Below are 19882 nucleotides of genomic sequence, written 5' to 3'. Positions count from 1 at the left end.
GGGGGTGATTCACACTCAGGTTGGATTTTTTCCTGACATCAACCAAAAGAGGCAGCGGGATTGGGGCTGGATGCCAGTGCTGGAAAATGCTCCTTTTACAGTGAGGGTGGCTGGCTGGAGATCTACAGACTGGATCGGGGGCCAGCTGCCTCCCATCCATGGTCCCAGGGCTGGCTTCCAGAGTCCCAGTGGGACTGGGGCACAGGGGTCAGCTGCAGAGCGGGATGCAGGACATGGGATGCAGGATGTGGGTCTGCTTTTCTCCTGCAGCCTCACACCACAGCATCCACCACAGAGTGACTGGCTTCAGTTTTCTGCTGGGCACAAAGGCAGCATTTGATCCTTATTGCTCTGATGGAATCAGAAAAGAAAAGTGTCTGTGTCTCACGGTGTGTGCTGGGACCCCAACTAGAGCTGGCGCCACACTTACCTCCCAGAGGGACACATTTTTCAGAGCAGTGACAAAAGGCTCTGTGGGCAGTGAAAGCCCTAGCTGCCCTTCCTTCCACATGTGCATGGACACAGCTTCTGGAGACTGGGGTTTGCCTGCAGAGCTTGGAGCTGGAGGTGGTGCTTGGGAAGCATGGCCTGGCTGGGTAGTGATTGTCCCCTTCAATGGGCTGGAAACCTTCTCCCACCACCTACCGCAGCAGCCCACGCACTGCCCAGGGAGGCGAGGAGGAGGGAGGGCTTTCAAAGTCTGTGTGGGAGGGATGGGGATGGTAAGGGGATGGTAACGGGATAGGGATGGGGATGGGGTGGGGATGGGGATGGAGATGTGGACAGGCATAGGGATGAGATGGGGATGGGTTGCCCATGTCCTGGCAGCAGCAGAGGGAAGCACGGTGACCACCTGAGGTTGCCAATGACAGTGCGATGAAGGTAGGGTTTTGCCAGGGATGCTGGGCTGCGTGGAGGGGCAGGGGCCACTCTCTCAGGGAAGGGGGGCCCAGCTCAGCACAGGCCTGGGGGAAGCTGCAGCTGAGTCTGCTGCAGCAGGAGGAATCACAAAGCCACCAGCACCTGAAAAACATTCGCAGGGCAGCGAGCAGCGGCTGGTGCTGCACTCTGTGGGCCTCTCCCCAGCCAAGCTCTGAGCCCAGCTGCAAATCATGGATTTCTCCTCCTGGAGCCAGCGCCAGCGGCAGGCCTTTTCCTTGGAAGCTGGACACAGCCCGGGACCAGCGGTCTGTTTGGACCAGTTGCACGTTTATGTGTCCCCTGGGAACTGGGCAGTCGGAGGGAGCAGCTGCCTGCCCAGTGCTGAGGGCTGCTTTGCTTTCTGTGTACTTTGTTATGGAAAGAGCAGGGTTTGGTTTCAACATGTTCCTTTTTCTTCCTTGCAGCACTTTTATGTATGCAGCTAGAAACCCTCCCTGCCTGCTGACAGCTGCACAGGAAGGCTTCGGGGATGTTTATAGGTTTTTTTCTCTCTCATTTTTTCATGTGGCTGCCAGGGCCTGTTGTTAAGATAAATCAGACTTCAAACCACAATCCCCGTGTTTTCAGACTGTGGATCTTTAACTGCTGTTTCAGAGGGGGCATTTCAGGATCAGCGAAGGAAGGTAGGTCTGTCTCGTCCTGGTTTCCAGGTCCCCTCTCCCTGGTGCTGTGCCCACCATCGTGGCAGCACCGGCTCTGCTCCACGGCCCAGCCAGGACAGAGATTCCCCAGGGACCGAGCCCAGAGAGGGCTGGGGCTGGCCAGCCATCAGCAGGGGCTCTGGCCAGCAGAGCCCGTCTTCTGAAGGGACCCTGGCTCTGACCGGTGGTGGATGAAAGGTTTTCTTCAGGCTCTGGGATGCTGGGAGCATCCCCTCCCCCAGGCAGGCATTTGTCGAGGGGATCTGTCAGGAGTATCTCAAGGTTAGGTATTTAAGTCGCATTACCCATGCTAATACATGCAGCACCGAGAGCCTCGCTGAGGGACTGGCTCTGCTCCCTTGTGCTGACTAACGCCTTCTCCTGTCCCACTTGCTCCCCTCGGCTTTGTGCACCGGGAACCCAGACATACACTGGGTGCGTGCTGATCCCCCTTGCTGCTCTGCAAGGCAGAGTTTGGAAGTTGGCTGCATTTCCTGGGATAAAACACGCTCCCCCTCGCTGCGTGCTGCAGCATGCTCGCCGTGGGCCAGGCTCCAGCCGTGGGCCAGGCTCCAGCCTCTCGTGGCTCCTCCGCAGGCAGGCATGCGGGGCTGAGCCCTGGGGGCTGAAATGCAGAGAGCCAGACCCTGTCCTCTGGTCTGGGGGCTGAGGCTGCCTTCACGAGGCAGCTGCCTGCATGTGATCACCCTCCCTGGAGGCATGCTGCAAAGGCGTAAAAAGCCCTTTCTCTCCCAGCAGCGCCGGGCACGCCGGCACAGTGCTGCTCCTCACGTGAGCACGTGTCCTGTGAGGGCACCAGCCCCTGGCGCTGCCAGCTGGGCCAGGGCAGCCTGGCTCTGCCAGCCGTGCTGCACCCGAACTCTGGTGGGCAACACATAGAGGGGAGATGTGGCGGGGCAGAGCCAAGGAGTGGCCAAGCACAGCCGCACCCAAACCCTGGTGCCCACGGTCCCTGCAAAGCAGACCCCGGCGCTGGTGCAGCTGTGTGACCCTGCAGAGGCTTCCCCGGGGCTGGGACTCTCCCCCAGAGCAGGGCTCAGGTCCAGCCCAGCAGGTCCCGGCTGGGGCTCCCTCAGGCCACCTGTCGCAGGAGCCTGGTGGCCTGTGGCCCTGGCCCGGCCCTGGGGGAGCGGGAGCACCCGCAGCATCTGCAGCCCCCGGCCCACGGGGGGCTCATGTTGCCCGGGCCCGCTGCAGGGCTGGAGCCTTGCGTCGGGGCTGGCCGGGGCCGAGGAGTGACGCTCGGGGCCGGGGGAGCCCAGGACCGCCCTGCGGCTGCCCGGGGAGCCCCGGTTAGCCGGGTGGGGGGTGGTCGGGCGGCACGGCTGCTGCCCCGGGGGGTCCGCCGGGCCCGGGGCGGGGCGCGAAGGGGCACCCACCGGCATCGGGCAAGGGGCGGCGGGGAGCCCGGGGGCCGGGGCCGAGCGGGGGGAGCCGCTTGCCCCTGCCGGCAGGGGAGCGGGGATGCGCCCAGCGGCACCGCGCTCCCCCGGGACCCCGCGGCGGCAGCGGGGCGGGGCGGCTGCCCCCTCCGGCGGGGGCGGGCGGGGGCCGGGGGGACGAGCGGCGGGGCCGGCGGCGGGTGGCGGCCGGCGGGCGCGGGGCGAGGCCGGCAGGGGCGGGCGCTGCCGGGGCGGGCTCGGCGGCGCCGTCCTCCCTCCGGAAGTCTCTCCCGCTCCCTCCTTTCTCCTCCTCTCCCCCGACAACATGGCCGCGAAGTCGGACGGCGGCGGCGGCCCGGCCGTGCGGCTGGAGAGCCCGGAGGGCGGCGGCGGGAGGCAGGCGGGCGGCGCGGCCCCCCCGGCGCGGCGCTACCGGCTGCGGGACGGCTGCTGGGTGCTCTGCGCCCTCCTGGTGTGCTTCGCGGACGGCGCCTCGGACCTGTGGCTGGCGGCCCACTACTACGTGCGGGGGCAGCGGTGGTGGTTCGGGCTGACGCTGCTGTTCGTGCTGCTGCCCTCGCTGGTGGTGCAGCTGCTCAGCTTCAGGTGGTTCGTGTACGACTTCGCCGCCAGCACCAAGGACAGCGCCGGCAGCACCAAGGACAGCGCCCGCGGCCCCCGCGGCTGCTGCCGCCTCTGCGTCTGGCTGCTGCAGGGCCTCATCCACCTGCTGCAGCTGGGGCAGGTCTGGAGGTACGGGGGGACGGGGGGCTGGGGTACCATGGGGCCGGAATGGGGCTGCTGCAGGGCCTCATCCACCTGCTGCAGCTGGCGCAGGTCTGGAGGTACAGGGAGGATGGGGGGGTTGTGGGTGGACAGTAGAGACCAGGATGGGGTTGTTGCGGGGCCTCATCCACGTGCTGAAGCTGGGATGGGTCTGGAGGTACGGGGCTATGGGACGACAGGGGGTGTGAGGGTACCAGGGAGCCAGGATGGAGCTGTTGTGTGGCCTTATCCACATTCTGAAACTGAGGTGGGTGTGAAGGTATGGGTGGCTACAAGGGACACAGAGACAGGATGGGGAAGACAAGGAGCCAGGATGGGACTGAGTGAGGCTGCTGTGGGGCCTCATCTATTTGCTGCAGCTGAGGCAGGTCTTGAGGTACACAGGGACAGGGGCATGGGGGTGCCAGGGTTACCAGGGGGCCAGGATAGAACTACTGTGGGGCCTCATCCCCCTGTGGCAGCCAGGGCAGGTCCAGAGGCACAGGGGTCATGGAACCAGGCTGAGGCTGGAGGGAGTGGCAAGGTGCAGCAAGGGACATGGGTGGGGATAACAGAATGCAGCATGGAGGACACAGGTGGGGACAGCAGGGCATGGGGGGGACATGGGTGGGGATGGCGAGGTGCAGCAGGGGCCCAGGCAGCTGGGGAGGGCATGGGGGTCAATCCCTTTGCAGCCACAGCAGGATGAATGGCAGAGGAGAGGCCCAGCAGAGCCTGACTGTGGGTGCAGGTGGGCACGGGCAGGAGCTGTGGGTACAGGTGGGAGCTGGTATGAGGAGCTGGCAGCCCAGCTGAGTGGCACAGACTGGCCAGACGGTGCTGGGCCTGCTGGGGAGCCTGCCTGGCCATAGCAGCCGAGTCCCAGGGAGTGTGAAATGCTTCTGCCAGGCCCCAAATGCCCTGGGCTCGCATCCTCATCCCAGACATCTCTCCGTACTCCAGCCTGGAGCTCGCTGTGGTCTGTGGGATCGTGGGTGAGGAGGTGCTGTTTGTCCCCAGCCTACCCAGGCTCTGATGCCTGACCCTTCCTGGGCCCAGGGAAAGGCAGGCTATGCGGGCAGGGCAGCAGCTTGGCAGGTGGGAGCAAGCTCAGGGCCCTTTGCCTGCATCTCCACAGACCCTCCAGAAGCATGAGCTGACGGTTTTTTGGCATCTTCCTCCCCTGTGCTGTGGAGCCGGCCCTGCTCCCTCCCAGCTCCGCTGAGCTCTGGGCGCTGGGGAAGAGCTGTGGCTCTGGCACCGAGCTGCTTCCCAGGGAGGTTGGTGCTGGGAGGGCAGCGGAGACAATGGCAAATTCCCGGAACAATGCAGGGAGCGGGCAGTGCTCCCGGCTCGGGTTTCTGTGCTGTTTCCCCTCCTGAGCTACTGTAGTACAGAGGCTCCTCCACTCCCTGTTGTCTGCATGCATTTCTTCTGCTGCTGCTTTTCCTGGGATGCTCCTGGGATCTCTAACTGTTTCACAGGGCAGCGTGCACCGTGCTAGAGGGGCTCCTGCCCCTTCCCTCACCAACAGAACTCCTGTTCCTCCCTGATCCCACCCATCCCCATGGGAGCTCTTGGGGTATGCTGGCTGCAGGTGCGTGCAAACCCTGTCAGTGTGCTGGAGGAGCTGGTGAAGGAGAGGATGGGAGTTCTATGGCCCACCAGCCGCTAAGCCTGTCTGCAGGCAGCCTTGGCCCCAGCACCCTGGGGGCAATTACCTGATCCTGGCCCGAGCCAGGTCTGGGCTGCAGGCAGGGGCTTTGCTCCCGGTGGTGTCAGCCACAGTCTCCTGATCTGCTGCACCATGGAGGCTCTTAAGCTAATTAAAATGGTAACTCTCAGCACTGACCCTCCAGGACATGTTGGTCTCAAGCTGCAGCTGAGGCTCTTTCTAATCTCAGGATTTGGGATTAGCTCGGGTGACCAGTTAAATGCAGTTTGCTAAACCCATTAGTGAGGTTGGATCCGGTGCAGGTGCATGTGGCAGTTAAAGAAGTGTTGAATAAATGCTGCATGTGAAGGGAAGGCTTTTCCCTGGCCAGGGCACTGTAGCCCTTGCCAAACATCTCCCCTTTCCCCAATTTACCTGCCTCCTCCCTGCCTTGCGATCACCTCAGCAGGTCTCACCCCTAACAAATCCATCGCTGTGCAGCTCTGAGCCCCAGCTGTGGCAAAGACCCCCAAATCCTCACAAAAGTACAGCTGCTTTCCAGCTGCAAAGGCAGCTCCTAGCACTAACTCTGAGATTATCCCAAATTACAGCTGCTGTGAGAAGCTGCTGAAGTTAGTTGTCATCAGCATGTTCATGATGCACATGCAAATACTCTGCCATGGATGCTCTCTGGAGACCGTGCCAGTTGCATGACCATGTGCTCGTGTAAGCATGTGCCCGTCCCCCAGCCGGGCCCACACCACGGGTGCACTTGTGGGCTGCTGCTTGGATGCTTTTGCAGCCTGGGAATTGTTATCCAATCTGCTCGCAAAAAAGTCACCAACTTTTTCACCAAAGAAACACCGAAGGGAAGGGATGCTGTGCACGCCACACATGCCTCCCACCTGGCAGTGTGCCAGGGGTCCCCTGCCACCTCCATGGGCTGGCAGCTGGCTGGTGTGTCTCTGTGGGTCCCTTTGCACTGGGGACAGCCCTGCCTGTGCCCGTTGTGTCCCTGTGTCTGCTTTAGCCCGGGGTCACACCTGGTTTGGCTGCCTGGGGTGGTCACCGGGGCCAGACCTGTGGTGCCTTCTCTATGTGCAGGTCCTCCCCAAAAACCCCTCATCAGCCCATGTCCCCCCATCCTCTGTTGGCTTGGGAACTTGGTGCCACCCCTTGGTCCTGATGCCAGTCTGGTGGCAGCCCTGTCGGGCACAGACACCCTTGGCAGCTCCCTGGGTGGGCTTATGAAGGGTGGCAAAGCTGGGACCCACAGGTTTCCCCCCTGCCAACACCTCTGCCTGCTCGGGGGCAGGACCCCTGTTGGCCCTGGGAGTACCTGACTTTGGGGTGTCAGCTTGTCCTGCTGCAGCACCCAGCACAGGGGTCAGGCCTGGTGTGCAGGACAAGGGGCTTTTTAGGGCTGGACTGAGCCTTTCCCTGAGCACAAGCAGCCTCGTCTGCCCCCGTCCACCCCAGGGGACCCAGAGCATGTCGGGGTATGGGAACAGTGGGACACAGGGACTTTCATCGGCGCGGTACCAGCCCAGCTGGGTGCATGTGCAGCTTTCCCTGGTGACTTGACTTGGTGGGATGTGTAAGGGATTAAAATGGCTGCAACAGGGAAGCAATTTTCTCCTTGTTTAAATAAAGGATTAAGGGATGATATCCCAAATTACCTTCTAGGAAAATCGCACTCTGTATCGCTCACTCTTAGACCAGGGGGTCCCTCGTCCTTTTCCATCAGAGAATGATGATTAGCAGGTTTGGTTAAGACCAGAGCTGAGCTTTTCTCCTCACACTTCTTTTTTTCCAACACTTGAAAACTGGGGTCAGTAGTAGGGGGCAAATGGTGACGCTGGTGGCAAACCCAGCTGTGGCGGCACTCTGGCAAAACTGGTGCCTGCCCGAGCCCACCACCTTCCCGCTGCAGGGATTTCATTGGATTACTCATTGTAATACAAAGGAGGGAGCAATTAGCCCTGAGAGCTCTCGTGGTAGGTTTCTGCCTCATCATCGTTTTTTTTTTAAATTAAATGATTTTTTTTCAAGTGATTGATTCTCTATTTCCCATGCAGCTGCCGCGGCACTGGGTTGGTAAGCGCCCGCCGTGCGCTGTCAGCGTGGGGAGGTTTCTCTGGGCTGAAACACCACAGGATGATCAAATGCATAACAAATAAGAATCAACATTTCATTCTGGCAAGTTGATGGGAGATGAAATCTTGTTTTAATGAGATCTATGGAGCTGATGGGAAGACGGGAGGATGATTGTGCCCTCGCCAAAAGCTGGGGGAGGCCACAGGTCACTTGTTGAGCGGCTGAGGAGCCAGGGACGGCACAGCTCTGGCGTCTGTGCTTGGGGGGCTGCTGTGCACCGCAGACAGCAGGATCACAGTGCTGATGAGCCCAATTAGTGAGGCTGATTACCGGGAGGGGATGAGGTTGCCAGCGCCTGTGCCTCATCTGTGTGTGTGCCCTGGGACCAGCTGTGGTGCCCTGCAGCATCCTGGGCTCTGCATTGCTTCTTCTGTTGCGTTCCCCTATGCCGTGCCCTCCGTCCCCAGGCCCCCCTGGTTTGCACCCTGCCAGCGAGGGGTGGTCCATCCCCGTGCCCTTCTGTGGGTCTGGGAGCAGTGGCTGGAGGGGAGAGGGGTTGGGGGGCAGTGGCTGCGGCGGTGCCACAATGGCAGTGCTGGCTTGGCTGGCCACGAGCAGGTGGCACTGGGGTGCGAATCTGTGTTGGGAGCCAGGCGGCTGCAGCCTCTCCTCCCAAGCAGCAAGGCATGGGCAGCAGCAAAGTCTAAAATTAGCTGCGCCCCCCCCCCGAGGTGAAGGTTAAAGCGTCATTTTGATACCAGCACAAAGAAGCTGGTGGGGGCCAGGAGCGGGGCTGTGGGCTGGCCCCTGTGGCCATCAGCACCTGCTGAAACTGGGACGGAACTACTAAAATTGTGTGATTTGCTGACATCAATGTCTTGCCCAGTCACCAGCTCTTGGCAGGGCTTTTTGGGTCTCCCGGCAGTGCGGTGGGAGAGGATGGGGCAGGCGGTGATGGGGCTGCCAGGGCATCAAGTGGCCTCGCTGGGGAGGACCATGGGAGCCCCATGGGACCAGCGTACCCACCCTGCCCTCCCACACACTGAGGGAGCTGGCAGGGCTGCCCGGGGTGAGAGCAGATGGCAGTGGGGTGGCACAGGGGCCTCGGTGGCCCCTGCTGATGGCCCTCACTGTGGTCTCAGGGCTGTTCAGCCCAGGGGAGGGAGCACCCAGCCGCCTCTGCAGCGGGAGCAGGGCCAGCTCCTGCCTCCTCCCGCTGACGGATGAGCTGAAAGTGCTGGGATCAGGGGTTCTCCTGCGCTCCGGGCTAGTGGATCCGTCTGGCAGCGCTTTCTGGAGCTGATGGAGAGGCTGTCGCTCTGCGTGAGGGTTTTACTCGGCTGAGAGGAAGCTTTATGGCCCATTGTCCTCCCCGTCATCGTTCTTTCTTCCTCTTCCTCCAGCTTCCCCCTTCCCTGAGGCAGCAGAGCCACCGGCCCATGGTGCAGGCAGGGCTGCCCGGGGATGCCCTGCCCATCCGGCCCCATGTCCCCTCCTGTGGTGCCCGGATCTGGCCCTGTGCCACAGGGAGGGGTCCCTGGTGACAGTGACTCAGGCAGTGCGTGCATTGGTGCCACGCACACCTCCGCTGACCCCCGGCCGACGACCAGATGGCCGGGGCTGGCATGTACCTATACCTGCAGCCCTGCCAAGAGCCAAGGCAACGCCGGCACAAGCGGCCGGGTGCTTCCCATAGGCAGCGCGGCACGACCAGCTGGTGCCTTTGTCCTGGCCAGGGCAGGGGCAGGCAGGATGGGCTCCACGCCAGGTGGGACCAAAATATCCCCTTTGAGAAGCAGCCGGCTGTGGTGCTGGGCTGGGGCCAGAGTACCAAAATCCACCGGTGACCGGAGAACGGGGCTGTGGGCAGGATCCCTGGCTGCAGGAGCAGCCAGACTCTGCGGGGAGGGCCCAGGGGCAACACTGGGGGTGGAGGAGTGGGGTGGTGGCTGGTGGGTGCTGTGATGGCTGGATGGGCAGTGGGGTGGTGGCCAGGTGAGCCATGGGGCAGCAGGGTGCTGAGCTGACTTTGCACAAGCTGCCCCTTCCCAGCATCTCGGGGCCCTGGGGAGGGACAGGGACGTGCTCAGCATCGCTGCTGCCCTGCAGCCCTCTGCACCCCCAGCATGGGGGGTTTTCCATCGTCCCAAATCAGGGGGGAAGTGCTTGCTGGAGCAGGTTGGTGGTGGTGATGGGGCATGCCTGGCATGGGCAGGAGGAGGCAAGCTCGGCTGCCTGGGCGGTGGTGGTGCATCTCACCCTCCCACCCTCCTTGCGCAGGTACCTCCGCACACTGTACCTGGGGCTGCAGAGCCGCTGGCAGGCTGAGCACCGCCGCCGCCACTTCTACTGGCGGATGATGTTTGAAAGCGCAGATATCAGCATGCTGCGGCTGCTGGAGACCTTCCTGAAGAGCGCACCCCAGCTTGTGCTGCAGCTCAGCATCATGGTGCAGCAGAACAGCATCGAGCCACTGCAGGGTAAGGGGCACGGCCCAGGATGGGGGCGGCTGGAGGGGGGACCCCAGGCTGCTGCAGGCTGTCATTGCTCCTTCCCGCTTTGTGCCCGCAGGGCTCTCGGCCTCAGCCTCACTGGTCTCCCTGGCGTGGATGATCGCCTCCTACCAGAAAGTGCTGCGGGACTCGCGGGAGGACAAGATGCCCATGTCCTACAAGGGGGCTGTGGTGCAGATCCTGTGGCACCTCTTCACCATCGCCGCCCGTGCCATCGCCTTCGCCCTCTTTGCCTCTGTGTTCCAGCTCTACTTTGGCATCTTCATCGTCACCCACTGGTGCATCATGACCTTCTGGATCATCCAGGGTGAGACGGACTTCTGCATGTCCAAGTGGGAGGAGATCATCTACAACATGGTGGTGGGCATAATCTACATCTTCTGCTGGTTCAACGTCAAGGAGGGACGGAGCCGCTATCGTATGTGCATCTACTACATGATCACACTGTCGGAGAACGCTGCCCTCACTATCCTCTGGTTCCTCTACTACGACCGCAAGACCACCTCTGACTTCGACGCCTTAATCCTCGTCTGTGTGGTCAGCTCCAGCTTTGCCCTTGGCATCTTCTTCATGTTCATCTACTACTGCCTCTTGCACCCCAACGGCCCTATGTTTAGCCCCCACGCTGGGGGCTGCATTTTCCGGCAGCGACCAGCCCCAGCACCGGGGTCCCCTGCGGACGCCGTCACCAGCCCCCCCCGCTCGCTGCCGCGGACTACAGGGGGGGAGCGGGATGGGGCACCGGGGGAGCGGGACAGCTGTGTGCCCGTTTTCCAGGTGAGACCCTGCGCCCCGCCGGCACCGGCCGCCCGTGCCCCGCGGACAGAGGGGCCTGTCATCCGCATTGACCTGCCCAGGAAGAAGTACCCAGCCTGGGATGCCCACTTCATCGACCGGCGCCTGCGGAAGACCATCCTGGCACTGGAGTACGCATCGCCCACCACCCCACGCCTGCAGTACCGCACCCCTGGTGCCCCCCAGGAGGTGCTGGAGTATGAGACCACTGTGTAGGGTGGGGGGCACAGGGCCACAGTGGGGGCCTCCTGGTGCCATCCTGGCCACCCTACATCTTTGCAGCCGTTTGCCTTTCTGTTGGGTTTGCCGGCCCTCCTGTGCTGCCACGCTGAGCGCCCCGCGGGCGGGGGCCGGGGAGGTCTCTTGGTGCTATCCCCCCTGTGCCACCCTCCCACCGCCAAGACCCCTGTCCTACCCTACGGCAACCGCCCCAGCTCCCCCCAGGGCTTGTCCTTGCCAAAATACCTCACCGGTGCCTGAGCCCAGGGTGGTGAGTGCTGTGGCCCCGCAGTGCTTGACCATGTCAGTGGTGCAGGATGGGGATGGGGCACCCAGGGCTGGGGGCTGGCAGCTGCGAGGGGCTTGGGGCACAGTGGGGCAGAGTGGGGCACGGTGCACTCCAGGTGGGCAGCACACAGGCACATGGGTGCCTGTGCCATGGCAGGGCTGTGGGGCTAGAGCACGGCTGCACCAGGGTGTGCGTGGGGCTCATAATTCCCAGGGAGCTTGGGCAGGGGACAGCCGAGGTCGGGCCAGCCCCCGCCGTGCCTCCCACTTCCCCCACACTCTGCAGTGCTGGCACCGGGGGAGCCCCTTCCTCTCCATCCTTGGTCCCCCTGGCTCAGGGTTGAGCCATGTCCCCCAACCCCACGGGGTCCCCACTCCCCTGTGGGGTGCACACTCTGCCCAGGGGGCTGTCATGGGTGGGCATGGACCCTGCTCCCCCCCAGCTCTGAGCTGGGCCCCTGGCTCCAGCTGGGATGGCTGTACCCCATCATCCCCCCAGTCCCCACAGGAACGCTTCATCTCATCGGATTTGTTTTCACCTGAGTGGTGACATTTTGTGTGACATTTTCTACCTCCACTGTAGCTGGGGGTGGTGGTGAGGTGGGGGTGGGGAGCAGGGCCTGGATGGCACTGCTGGGGGGGGGGGGGGGGGGGCCTGCCAGTGTTCCCAGGGCCCCCCAAGGCAGGATTCACCCCCAGCCGTTCTGCCCTCCCAGGTTTGGCATCGCTTCCCATTTGGGAGCGTTTCCATTCACACCCCCCCCCCGCCACCGGCATCATCCCCCTCCAGCTCCCCAGTACAGTATAAACCTGAACTGGGATCCTGCCTCCCCCCGGCCTGCCCCTGCCTGCCCCAAGAGCGGGGCTGCTCCAGGCTCCAGGTCTGAATGTGTCCCTGGTCCTGCGCGGATCTGTCGGCGTGCCAGCGCCCGAAGGGCTGTGCTGAATGTACCCCGTGTGCCCTGGGGCCAGGCATGTCCCGGGGAGGTGCGTGTGTGAACACGTGTGTGTGTGCATGTGTGTGCAGGGGGTTCACAGGGCTGGGGAGCTGCTGCACCCCTCAGCCATGCACCACCCCAGCCCCTCACCCCCTGTGCCCATGGCCCCTGTGCCTTCCCCGAGCCCCCTGTTCCCCCCCAACAGCCCCACGGGGTCCTGGATCTGGCTGCCCTGTGCCGTGGTGCCGAGTCCTGCCTTGGGCTGGGGGGTGTGGGCAGCTGTGCCAGCCCCGCCGTGCCATCAGGCACCATGCGAGGCACGGCAGCAGGCACGGCAGAAAGCACGGCAGCAGGCACCGCGGCAGGGATGGCAGTGGGAAAGCTGGGGGGTGGGGGGGGCTGGCTGCCACCCACTGTGCCGGGCATGGAGACCCCGAGGGATGGTGTGGGTGCCTGGCCCGGTGACAGGTGGCGGCGGCATCACGTTACTTTTGTTTCCCATTTCTTTGTAGCTGGAAGGCCGAGGTGACAGCAGGCTGGGGTGGTCAGTTGCTGGGGTCACTGGTGCTAACTGGTGCTAACTGGAAGCCTTGGAAACCCTTCTGGAGGAGGGTGCAGAGCATGTCTGGGGCTGGGCAATGGGCTGGGCCTCCCCACAACCTGCATCCCTCCTTCACCACCAGTAATGGGCAGACCACGGCGGTGGGTGCTGGTGGTGCCAGGGGCAGCACCAGGCACCGGGCGGCTCTGCAGAGGGGTCTCTTTTCCTCAGGGAAGGCCAGGGGCAGTGGCTGGGGTGGGGACTCACCCCCATAGGAGTCAAGCGGCATCACCACAGCCCCAAGGCAGTGCCCAGGATGGTGGCCCCTTGCCATGTCCCACTCACGGAGCTGGGAAGCCACCGGAATGGGGATGAGTCACGTAGGGACTGGGTGACACCACAGGGCAGCTCCTCTGGACCCTTCTGCCCCAGCCCCTCTCCCCGTCCACCTGAGGAGCTGCATTTGGTGCCATCTGCACCCCCTATACCCTTCACCCCAGGGGTTTGTGTGGGGACCCCAGGGCCATGCCAGCAGGACAGAGGGACACTTTTCTATGCACTCAAGCCACGGTACCCTCAGCCCTGGGCTGCTCCGGGCAGGGGTCTCATCCCCTACCCAGGTGGTGCTGCCCTGCTTGTTGTGGAGAGCCTGGCCATGTGTGGGGCTGGGGGGCAGCCATGGGCCCTGCTCCTGGCCCGGGGGCTCGGCCACCCCCCTGTCACCCACCCAGGCTGTGCTGCAGGGGAAGCCAAACCCAATGCCAGCGGCAGCACTGGAAGGGGCACAACCTGGGGCCAAGCTGGGCGCTATGGGATGGGGGCAGCTCCGGGGGTGCTTGAGCTCCCACTAGGGACAGGGGTCCTGGTCCCTGGGGGTGTCACCCCCCTCAGGGTGGCAGCAGGGCCACCCCAGCTTCAGGGAGCGGGGAGAGGTTTGGGCCAGGGCCCAGCCCCATTTGCCCTTGGCCAGGGCCGTTTGTTCCCAGCAGGGGCTGCCGGGGGGTCTCGGCTGTGTCCCTGGCCCCCCTGGCACCGGGACCTGGCGGCTGCTGTCATGTACTGTAAATACTCTGTGTGCCACCTTCTCCTCTGGGACCCTCGGCGCGGGGGCAAGCGGGAGGCCGGGGTCTGTACCGAGACTTTTTTTGTATACCACAAACTTTTTGTATATTTTTAATTTTGCTGCAACATGAGATATTAAATTCATTTCAATAAGCCCTGCCTGTGGGAACTTGTCCTTGCTGGCACCTGCAGCGGGGCAGGACCCCTCTGTCCCAGGGTGCTTGGGGACCTTGGGGGACAGAGCAGGGTGGCTGCAGCGGTCCGGTGTTGGTGGCCCTGGCCAGTGTTGGCCCCAGTGTGGCGGCTGGCAGGGAAGGGGTGTGCGGGCAGGATGCAGCAGGAGGAAGCCTGCGGACATGGCTGCTGCAGGGCCAACCTCCTCCCTGCCCCAGGCGGAGGCCTCCAGCCCTGGCTGACCCCCAGCCCCACGGGGAGCTCAGGCCCCATGGGTGGCCATGGGAATGGGGTGCTGGGTGCAGCTGCACAGGCTCCTGCCGGTGCTGCTCCCCGTGCCAGGGCCCATGTGGGCAGGGAAGGACGGGGGCAGCGAGGGCCAGGACCCCACAGTGCTGCTTCACAAGGACTGGGCTGCCGGGGGCCACGGGGCAGCAGAACTGCCCCCAGACCCAGCAGAAGCCCTGTGGCAGTGAGGGGCAGGGGCTGCTCTGCAGCCAGGTCTCAGGGGCACCCCCAGCCCTGGCATCTGCTCCGGTCCCATCCCAGCCTACTTCAGTCCCTGCATCTGCCCCAACCCTGGCACAGTCCCAGCCAATGTCACCCCCAGTCCCAGCCCGACATCCAGCCCAGCCCAAGCCCCAGTTCCAGTCCAAGCCCCTGCTCCAGTCCCATCCCAGCCTACTTCAAACCCTGCTTCTGCCGAAGTACCACCCAGCCCCAGTCCCAATCCCAGCCCCAGCCCCAGTTCAAGTCTCAGCCCCAGTCTCAGTCCCAGTCCTGTCCCAGTCCCAGTTGCCATCACAGTCGCAGTCCTGTCCCAGTCCCAGCCCCAGTCCCAGTCGCAGTCCCAGTCCCAATTTTGTCCCAGTCCCACTCCAGCCTCAGTCCCAGTCCCAGTCGCAGCCCAGCCCAGCCCAGCCTAGTCCAGTCCCAGCACCCCCCAGGAGGGGCAGGAACTCACATCCCGGCCATCCTGGTGGAGTTTCCGACACAGGAAAACGCAGCGGCGCCGAGCGGGGCGGTGGGGGCGGCCGTGCTGGGAGGCAGCGCCGCAGCCCCGCCATGGACTGCGAGGCCAAGAAGGGGAAGAAGGTGCGTGGGCCGGGGGCTGGTGGCCTGGGGGCTGCTGAGAGGGCAGGAGGGGGTCAGATGCACAGGTACACCGGGACGAGGGGCCCTGCACCCCATCCTGTGGCGTGGTGGGGAGAGGTGGGGTCACCGCTCGCTGCCCCTTGAACCACCCAAAGGGTGCAAATTTGGGATCCGTGAGCAGAGGGGCCCAGCCCCTCCTGGGGCACTGGGTGCCCACGGACCCCGGGTGCCAGGGTTGGGTGCCTGGTGGTGACATGTCCCCATGCCCATTTCCCCTGCCAGGGCTTCGTGTCGCCCATCAAGCGGCTGGTTTTCCCCAAGGTGGCTCGGAGGCCGGCGCTCCGCAGCAGCGTCTACCGGCGGCCGCTGCACTCGGTGCCCCTCTACCCCCCTGACTACCTGATTGACCCCCAAATCCTGCTGCATGACTACGTGGAGAAGGAGGTGAAGGTAAAGAGGTGGGGTGTCCCCAGGGATGCCTGGGGTCCCTGCCTGCTTGGGGTGGGGCATGAGGCCACCATGCCATGCTGAGAGCCACCAGCCACGGTGGCCAGGAGGGTCCTGGTCCCCTCCCTACACAGACAAACAGCCAGGGAGGGGGAGTGTGGGCTGAGGGTGCAAGGAGGACCCCCCATTGCAGGGTGTGCATCCTGCCTTGGGGATGTGGATGCTCTGGGGGTGGCTCTGGGCCATGGGGTGGGGAGGATGCCTACCCCAGCGCCCCCCCATCTGCCCTGGGTTTTGTCCCCTGCAGTTTTTAGGCCATCTGACATGGGTGACATCCTCCCTGAATCCCTCCAGCCGGGACGAGGTGCTGCAGCTGCTGGACACAGCCAGGGTAAGAGGGGTCTCCACTCCCCAGGGTGCCCCCCAGCACAGCCCAGAGGGTGGGCGCTGGGTGCCCCACACCACAGGGTGCCCTCCTGCACAGCCCAGAGGGTGGGCGCTGGGTGCCCCACACCACAGGGTGCCCCACACAGCCAGCACATGCTCTGCTCCCACAGCAGCTGAAGGAGCTGCCGCTGCAGACAACGCCGGAGCAGGACAGCATCCTCAGCCTCTCAGCACGCTGCCTCCTGCTCACCTGGCGTGACAACGAGGAGCTGATCCTGCGCATCCCCACCCACGAGATCGCCGCAGCGTCCTACCTGCGTGATGACGCCCTGCACCTCCTCATCCTCAAAACCGGTGTGGGGCTCCAGCTGGCAGCACAGCTGGTCCCGAACACCTTGTGTCCCCAGGGCACGAGGGGCCAGAGCCTGGGGGGTGCTGGGGAGGTGCTGGGGGTGTATGTGGCAGCAGCTTGGGCCAAGCACTAAAGCCCATATTGCCCCCCTGGCTCGGTGGGGGTCTGCTCCCCTGGGGCTGGAGGGGGGCACTGCCTCAGGCTCTCCACTGCCCTGGCAGGCAGGTCCCAGCTGCGTTCCCAGCGCCAGTTGCTTTAATGGCAGGAGGAGATGAGGCTGGAAGTGACCCCCGTCCCCGTCCCCCACCATGGAGCTCCAGAGGGGATCAGGGGTGCTTTGATCATCAAACCTGAGCTCAGCTGCCAGCCGCAGGCAGGGTCCCTGGGGAGGGGGCTGCACTAGGCTGAGCTCCAGCCTGCACACAGAGCAGTCCCCTAATCCCCTGCCCTGCTGCCCCTAATCCCCCTGCCCCTGCCCCTGCCCCACGGTAGCCCCACTGCCCTCAACCCACTGGGGCTTCCCCAGCCCCACCTCACCACCCCCATCCTTCTGCTTCCCACCTGGTCAGTGGGACGGGGCGGCCCGGGCAGGGGCTGGGGGCCAGCAGGGTGGGCAGCAGCCCCCTGCCCTGATGCCCCATTTGTCCTTGCTGCCCCAGGCCTGGGAGTGGACCCGGTCCCCGCTGGAGCACACCCCGAGGCAGCCCCAGCCGGTGTGCCTGAGACATTCCCCGCTGAGAAGCGGCCGGGGGGCTCGTGGCCGGAGGGGTCGCGGCTGGGGGGCCCGATGGAGCGGCGGCACACCATCTGCAGCCTGGACTGGCGGGCAGCGCGGGGCGGGCAGGAGAACCGGCAGGGCGGCAGCCTGGAGCGGCGGCGGGGCGGCAGCTGGGAGCGGCGGCAGCGCGGGCGGCCCTCGGGCAGCTGGGAGCGGCGGCAGCCCTGCGGCGGTAGCTGGGAGCGGCGGCGGGCTGGCATCGCCGGCGGCAGCTGGGAGCGTGGCACCGGCTTTGGCAGCTGGGAGCGGCGGCACACCGGCAGCAACCCCCTGGACCCCCAGGAGCCTTGCCCTGACGCCTACTCCAACCTCATCATCCTCGCCGTGCCCAACAGGGTGAGTGGCCCCGGCACATGCCCACCCACCGGCACACGGCCACCCACCGGCACCCACGCTCGCTCTTTCCCTCCTGCTGCAGGATGCAGCCGAGGAGTCCTGCGCGCTCATCTGCCAGGTCTTCCAGATCATCTACGGGGACCAGAGCATCGAGTGTGTGGACCGCGCCGGGTACCACTACACCTCCACGCCCACGCGGCCCTGGCTCTCCAGCAGGAGTGAGTGGCTGGGGACAGGCATGGGGACACTGAGCGGAGTGGCACGGGGCTGATGGGCAGCAGCAGCAGGCAAGTACCATGGCAGAGGCTTGGCCCCCCTCTGAGACCTTCACTCTCCCTCCCCAGGCGAGAGCTGCCGCACAGATGGGACCTTTGGCTACGATGCCGACTTCAGCTGCTGCAGCTCTTTGTGAGTCTGGCTCCCCCAGGGTGCTCCTGCTCCCGGGTGGGTGCCCCTGCCCCTGCCCCTGGGGGGTGGGTGCCCCTGCACTAGGGTGAGTGCCCCTGCCCCCAGGTGGGTGCCCCTGTGCCAGGGTGAGTGCCTGCCCCAGCTGCAGAGATGCCCCAGCCCTGCCCGATGGTGGGTGCTGTGCAGCAGGGGGTGGGCAGCTGGGTGCATAAGGGGTGCTGGGACCCCCTGACTTCTGTCCCCTCCACAGCAACGGCTCCCATGAGACCTTTGAAGCATATTACAGCGGTGCCTCCTCGCCCTCCTTCCACCAGTCCCACCACAGCCTGGCCACTGCCTGCAGCGGCAGTGACCAGAGCGGCACTGGGCTGGAGCAGCTGCAGGACTACATGGTGACGGTGCGGGCGCAGGGACGGGCGAGGGATCCCACTCAGTGCTGGTGGCTGGGAACAGGGTGGGGTGGTGGGCAGGCCTGAGCCCCCCCTGCAACAGAGAGCAGGCAGTGGGGTGCAGGGTGGGGGGCCGGGGCTGTGCGCTGCTGGTGTCCCCAAGCCTAACCCATGCCCCTGTCACCACAGCTGCGCAACAAGCTGTCACCGCAGGAGATCCAGCAGTTCGCCCTCCTGCTCCGCGAGTACCGCCTGGGCATGCCGGTGCAGGAGTACTGCACCGAGCTCCTGCGCCTCTATGGGGACCGCAGGAAATTCCTCCTCCTGGGTGAGTGTCTGGGCTCATGCTGCAGCCACCCTGTGCCATCACGGGCCCCTGGTGATGGCCGTGCACCCCTTGGGGCTGGGGTGCTGGTGTTGGCTGTGCTCTGGGGGGTGTTGGCACCCTGCTGCTCATGGGGGATGGGATGGGACAAACCCCCTGCCAGCAGCCGGTGGGGCTGCCTGGCATCTCACACCAGTGCTGCCCACTGGGGCAGGGTCACCCTGAGGCTCACGGTGCCCATGGCAGGAATGAGGCCGTTCATCCCTGACCAAGACATCGGGTACTTTGAGACCTTCCTGGAGAGCATCGGCATCCGGGAGGGTGGAATCCTCACTGACAGCTTTGGCCGCATCAAGCGCAGCATGAGCAACACATCAGCCTCGGCTGTGCGCAGCTACGACAGCTGGTCCCTGCGCTCCGAGTCCGAGTCCTTCAACCGCATGATCACGGACATCACCCATGACATTGAGGCGCTGGCGCGGGATGAGGAGGAAGAGGAGGAAGAGGAAGAGGACAACTACTTGTGAGGGAGTGCTGAAACGCAGTGGTCCCCTCCCCACTCACTGATGCGGTGCTGCATCTCCAAGCCCAGACTTACTAGGTGCCCAGCTCTTCCCAAGTGCCTGGGAGGGGGAACATTGTCCCCCACTTTGTTACACAGGAGAGGTCAAGGGCTCTGCACCACCCTGGCAGCTCTTGGCAGGGCTAACAGCATCGTAGGGCAGCCATGGTGGTGAGACAGCCCCCATCTGGCAATGCCATGTGCTGTAATTTCTGCAGATTGCAATTAAAAGCCACAGCTGAGAGCAGAGCAGATTCTTCCCCAGGGAAAGGCCGTGCCAGGGTGCAGGGGCTGCTGCGGTGGGGGGGTGAGCTGGGCCAGGGGCACTGCTCACAGCCCTGCCACGCACCCTACCACTGCTGGGCTGGGAACACCCTGCCCACCCCAGTGCCACATGCAGGTCACTCCCAGAGTCAGGGTGCTGCCAGCTGGGCTGGGCTGGCCCTGGGGGACACTCCTGGCAGCATGGGATCCCAGGGAGCTCAGAGCAACGTGGGGGGGCCAGCGATGGTGTGCTGGGATGGGAGGGGGCTGGTGGCCACAGCTGATGCACCGCTGCCTGTGCTGCTCGTAAAGCGCCTGTGCAGTCGGCTTCCATCACGGGCCAGTGGCAGGAAGGCACCCAAGAGCCCCCATGGCCCCAGGGATACCCTGAGCCGGGGCTGCCGGCACAGTGTCCCCCATCCTGCCGCCAAGCAAGGGCAGGGCAGGGGGACACTGAGACATGGGCCACGCTGCGGGCAGTGGTCCCCCGTTCCGTGAGCGCCGTCG

The 19882-nt window shown here is 64.5% G+C and overlaps 2 protein-coding genes across 3 annotated transcripts; both read left to right on the top strand.

The window, feature by feature from the left end:
• The first annotated feature begins 3310 nt into the window (after positions 1-3310).
• On the top strand, positions 3311-11889 carry XKR7 (XK related 7). Its single transcript, XM_037401484.1, has 3 exons — positions 3311-3739; positions 9783-9982; positions 10074-11889. The coding sequence occupies exons 1-3, from the start codon at positions 3312-3314 to the stop codon at positions 11024-11026; spliced, it is 1581 nt and encodes a 526-aa protein (XP_037257381.1). The 5' UTR covers position 3311; the 3' UTR covers positions 11027-11889.
• Positions 11890-15034: 3145 nt separating this feature from the next.
• On the top strand, positions 15035-19346 carry CCM2L (CCM2 like scaffold protein). 2 transcript variants are annotated; one of them, XM_037403383.1, is made up of 10 exons: positions 15035-15127; positions 15410-15577; positions 15882-15965; positions 16132-16315; positions 16973-17427; positions 17510-17645; positions 17772-17835; positions 18086-18233; positions 18414-18552; positions 18796-19346. In XM_037403383.1, the coding sequence occupies exons 1-10, from the start codon at positions 15098-15100 to the stop codon at positions 19074-19076; spliced, it is 1689 nt and encodes a 562-aa protein (XP_037259280.1). In that variant the 5' UTR covers positions 15035-15097; the 3' UTR covers positions 19077-19346. The 2 variants fall into 2 exon arrangements, with proteins under 2 accessions (XP_037259280.1, XP_037259281.1); XM_037403384.1 differs by having other exon boundaries at positions 18764-18888.
• Positions 19347-19882: the final 536 nt, after the last annotated feature.

The sequence above is a fragment of the Falco rusticolus genome, chromosome 10 (assembly GCF_015220075.1).
Source record: "Falco rusticolus isolate bFalRus1 chromosome 10, bFalRus1.pri, whole genome shotgun sequence".
NCBI classification, from domain to species: Eukaryota; Metazoa; Chordata; class Aves; order Falconiformes; family Falconidae; genus Falco; species Falco rusticolus.
The sequence above is the reverse complement of the archived record's forward strand: the minus strand, read 5'-3'. Positions and strand labels throughout refer to the sequence as shown.

Excerpts from the sequence above, each read along its gene's own strand:
- XKR7 (XM_037401484.1), top strand. The coding sequence starts at position 3,312 with ATGGCCGCGAAGTCGGACGGCGGCGGCGGCCCGGCCGTGCGGCTGGAG. Across the intron at positions 3,740-9,782 it reads CAGCTGGGGCAGGTCTGGAG|GTACCTCCGCACACTGTACC; the intron begins GTACGGGGGGAC and ends CTCCTTGCGCAG. Across the intron at positions 9,983-10,073 it reads CAGCATCGAGCCACTGCAGG|GGCTCTCGGCCTCAGCCTCA; the intron begins GTAAGGGGCACG and ends TTGTGCCCGCAG.
- CCM2L (XM_037403383.1), top strand. The coding sequence starts at position 15,098 with ATGGACTGCGAGGCCAAGAAGGGGAAGAAG. Across the intron at positions 17,646-17,771 it reads GCCCTGGCTCTCCAGCAGGA|GCGAGAGCTGCCGCACAGAT; the intron begins GTGAGTGGCTGG and ends CTCCCTCCCCAG. Across the intron at positions 18,553-18,795 it reads CAGGAAATTCCTCCTCCTGG|GAATGAGGCCGTTCATCCCT; the intron begins GTGAGTGTCTGG and ends TGCCCATGGCAG.